At 45.0% G+C, this 4,015-nt stretch overlaps 1 protein-coding gene across 1 annotated transcript; it reads right to left on the reverse strand.

Moving 5' to 3' along the window:
* Positions 1-640: 640 nt before the first annotated feature.
* Positions 641-3,217, reverse strand: TEDDM1 (transmembrane epididymal protein 1). The gene has a single exon (XM_029617175.1). It carries the CDS (start codon positions 3,096-3,098, stop codon positions 2,181-2,183), a length of 918 nt encoding a protein of 305 aa, XP_029473035.1. The 5' UTR covers positions 3,099-3,217; the 3' UTR covers positions 641-2,180.
* Positions 3,218-4,015: the final 798 nt, after the last annotated feature.

Genomic DNA, 4,015 nt, shown 5'->3' on the forward strand with positions numbered 1-4,015 from the left:
CATTACAGGAGGACCTTGTAAGACTGGAAGATTGGGCATCCAAATGGCAGATGAAATTTAATGTGGACAAGTGCAAGGTGATGCATATAGGGAAAAATAACCCTTGCTGTAGTTACACGATGTTAGGTTCCATATTAGGAGCTACCACCCAGGAAAAAGATCTTGGCATCATAATGGATAATACTTTAAAATCGTCGGTTCAGTGTGCTGCAGCAGTCAAAAAAGCAAACAGAATGTTAGGAATTATTAGGAAGGGAATGGTTAATAAAACGGAAAATATCATAATGCCTCTGTATCGCTCCATGGTGAGAAGGCACCTGGAATACTGTGTACAATTCTGGTTGCCACATCTCAAAAAAGATTTAGTTGCGATGGAGAAGGTACAGAGAAGGGCAACCAAAATGATAAAGGGGATGGAACAGCTCCCCTATGAGGAAAGGCTGAAGAGGGTAGGGCTATTCAACTTGAAGAAGAGACGACTGACAGGGGATATGATAGAAGTTTATAAAATCATTACTAGAATAGAACAGGTAAATATTAATTGGTTATTTACTCTTTCAAAAAATACAAAGACTAGGGAACACTCCATGAAGTTAGTAAGTAGCACATTTCAAATAAATCAAAGAAATTGTTTTTCACTCAATGCACAATTAAACTCTGGAATTCAGTTTCAGAAGATTTGGTAATTGGAGTTGTTAGTGTAGCTGGGTTTAAAAAAGGTTTGGACAAGTTCCTGGAGAAGAAGTCCATAGGCTCTTATTAAGAGCTAGACTTGGGGAAACCCACTACTGATCCCTTGGACATTAGCAGCTTGGGCTCCATCTACCTGTTGGGATTCTGCCTGGTACTTCAGCTCTGGATTGGCCACTGTTGAAAACAGGCTGCTGGGCTTGTTGGATACTCGGTCTGATTCAGAATGGCAATCCTTATGGTCTTGTAAGTCTCTCCTCTATCCACTGAGCGACCTAAAACCAGGACTAGTTGCCAGCCAGTCACAACTCTCAAGAAATCAAGATATACTGCTCTTAAATACCTGCCTTGAGCTACCAGTGAAAAGGTGTGAGTTAAATGTAAGAAAAAAATGATTTCTGCATACTGTTCCTGAATCATTTACACTATTTCTTATAATGAAATTGTATGTGTAATTATTTTGCTCTCCTTCCTGTTGGAAATGTATGATCTAATTAAATGGTGACTTGAATAACATTCAGAGCCACACACATGCACTTGCAGACACATTTGTCATCTAACATAGCTGCACACAAATGTGATTTTCTTCACAGAAAGTGTGGTGGGTACATGAAATGGACTCCCTGTGCAGGAGGTGGAGACAAAAGTGATAGCAGACGTAAGTAGCAAGGAGGTGAGGATCAGCCGAGGTCTGTGGTGTTGCACTGGGAAGTTGGATGAGTCTGATGGCCCTTGTCTGATGTCCATGTTCCATTAGAATTGTAGGAGAAGGGGGGGACCCTTCACTCCCTCAAAAGCGGAGACAAGGGAAGAGGTGATAAAAATGAAAGAAAGGGTGAATAAAGAAAGCATAGCCAAATGAGCCAGCAGGTAGCTGGGTAACCAGGGTGCTACCAGCAGGCTAAAGCATCCTAGAATCCAAGCAGATTGGTCTGGGAAGGTTGACCATCGCTGCTTACTGTGAGCCTAGGAGAGCAGATGTGCGGGCATGTAGCTTGGGTAGATGTTTAGAGGATTACAAAGCTTTGATGTAAGACATTGGGGGGAGGAGAGAGGCTGGGTGTTGAACGATGTAGTATGCTACTGTCCTAGGTAGGGAGTGATGTCTGACAAGTGGTCATGCTTCTGTGGCTGGCAGCAGGATATATCCATAGGTATAGATAGAACTAACTGGATGGGCCAATTGGTCTTTTTCTGACATCACCTACTATAACATTACTATAAAATAACAGAAGACATTTATTAACACACATTTGTCATACACGAGCACTGACACCCACATGCTCTCTATCAGCGGTGATGATACTCACCCCCACAGTGCAATAAGTGCAGGCTGCTCTTGTAAGTAGTACATCATTTATTTTAAGGTGATGGCTCTTTGCACACCTGCATTATACTATTTAAAAGATAAAAAGATTTTAAACTCAGAAGAGCATCTTCAGACAAGAATCTTATTCTACCAGAAGTTCATTCTCAGAGGATGTTAAAGTCTACAGCACCTCCTCCTGCAGCTCTCCTTCATGCTCTTCCTCCTCCTCTCCTGTTAACTTCTGCATTTCATCATAGGGCTCTTTTACCCCATTCCAGGCCAGCTGGTACCTGCCCTTTCCATGTCCCGAAAGCTTCAGGTGCAGCCTGTAGAGGAGACTGGTGGATCCAAAAATGGCAGCCAGCAGCATGGCATCCACCGCCAGGTGCCAGCAGTAGAAATTGGTGAGGAACATGAGGTTGTTCATGTTGGTACTGTCCCAGCGCTTGCCTGTGGGTGGCCGGTACAGAATGAAGGCTGCATGGAGCAGCCAGGTGCCCTGCACCATCACTAGGCAGGTCTTCGAGAACCAGAGCCGCCGGTAATTTGGCTTCCAGATCTCAGCAGTAAGGATGAGGGACGTGAAGAAGCAGGTGAGAAGCAGCAGAGCGTGCACCTGATTCTCTACGTCCTCCTTGCCATGCACGTGGAACTTCAGCAGCAGCGTGGTGATATAAAAGGCCACAGTGATGGCCACCTGCTCCAGCAGAATCAGTCGCCTGGGCATGCAGGACTGGCTAACAATGTCTATCCAGCCACTGAAGGCAAAGTAGCCGTACATGGTTACATGCTGCCACTCATTGGGGTTCCTGAACTGTGAGTCAGGGTCTTCCCGCAGGTAGAAGTAGAACTTGTTGACTCCAGGGGGGTAGAAGAACTCAGCCATAACAGCAAGTGTCCCATAAATGACCTTCAGTACGCCATCCAGCGGAAGGGTGCGGAGGAAGCTGAGAGAGCCCGATCGCACGTGAGCTTTTCCCCGGTCTACATATTGGATCCTCTCACCATTCAAAACCATCCAGGAGAAACGAAATGCATAGAAGAGGCCAAAAGAGAGAAAGGCAAGACCTGGAGAGATGTGTCCGATGAAGGTCCCCATTGAGACAGGACAGGTTCCGAAAAAGAGAGCAAAAGCAAGTGCAAGCCACGGTGGTTAAGGAGCACTTTTTGTTCTGTGTTTGCAGTCAGTGCGAGTGCTCTCTCTCTGTCTCCGCTGGCAGCTTCTGCACTGTAATTCCTGATAATTATCTTCTTCTTCAGGTAATTCAGCAATGGGCGGAGGGTGAAGGCTAAGAGACACACCTACCTTCTCCTGCAAACAGCAGAAAGAAAAAGAAAGTCACTTAAAGCACCCATCTCACTGCGCTCCTCTTTACCACCCCTCAGGGTGCCCCCTCCCCACATCCCTTTGCTCTGCTCCCTTCTACCTTTTCCTACGCTCCTGCTGGGCCTTGAACCAGCTGCCAGTGAGATTACAGAATGACTTAAACGGATTTTTTCTCCCAGTGGGGGCAAGCACCGAGTTTGCCACTGGCAGGGTACCCTGCCCTGCAGTTTGTTTTTACCCCAAGCTTACACTGCAGTCCTCGTGTGCACCTCGTTCCAGAATCCTGATTTTGCATTTTTACCAGGCAAACAAGCCCCTTCTCTCCAAGAAACACCAGTTAAGGTGATCCCTAAGGGATTGCATGCTTTTAATCATTCTTTTTTTAAACTCTGTTTCTTTGAGTCATATGGAACCAAAAATAGTACATTGAAATAATGAGAAAATTACTACAATAAAGGTTGCCAAACCTATCACCTTGGTTACATATGCTCAACCTAACAATTTTTTTCTTAGCCACAGTTTACACCGCCAGTCACACATTATACCCATAATCTATTACCACACCCACTGAAACCAGCGCCTTGTAAGCATCTTAAGTTTCACCTAATACAGTCTATTAATATCAACAACTATGATGATTCCCCACCCAGAAATATGAGCTTTATGTGCTTTATGCCACAACTGGTAAT

The sequence above is a fragment of the Rhinatrema bivittatum genome, chromosome 9 (genome assembly GCF_901001135.1).
Source record: "Rhinatrema bivittatum chromosome 9, aRhiBiv1.1, whole genome shotgun sequence".
Taxonomy (NCBI): Eukaryota; Metazoa; Chordata; class Amphibia; order Gymnophiona; family Rhinatrematidae; genus Rhinatrema; species Rhinatrema bivittatum.

Excerpts from the sequence above, each read along its gene's own strand:
- TEDDM1 (XM_029617175.1), bottom strand. The coding sequence starts at position 3,098 with ATGGGGACCTTCATCGGACACATCTCTCCAGGTCTTGCCTTTCTCTCT.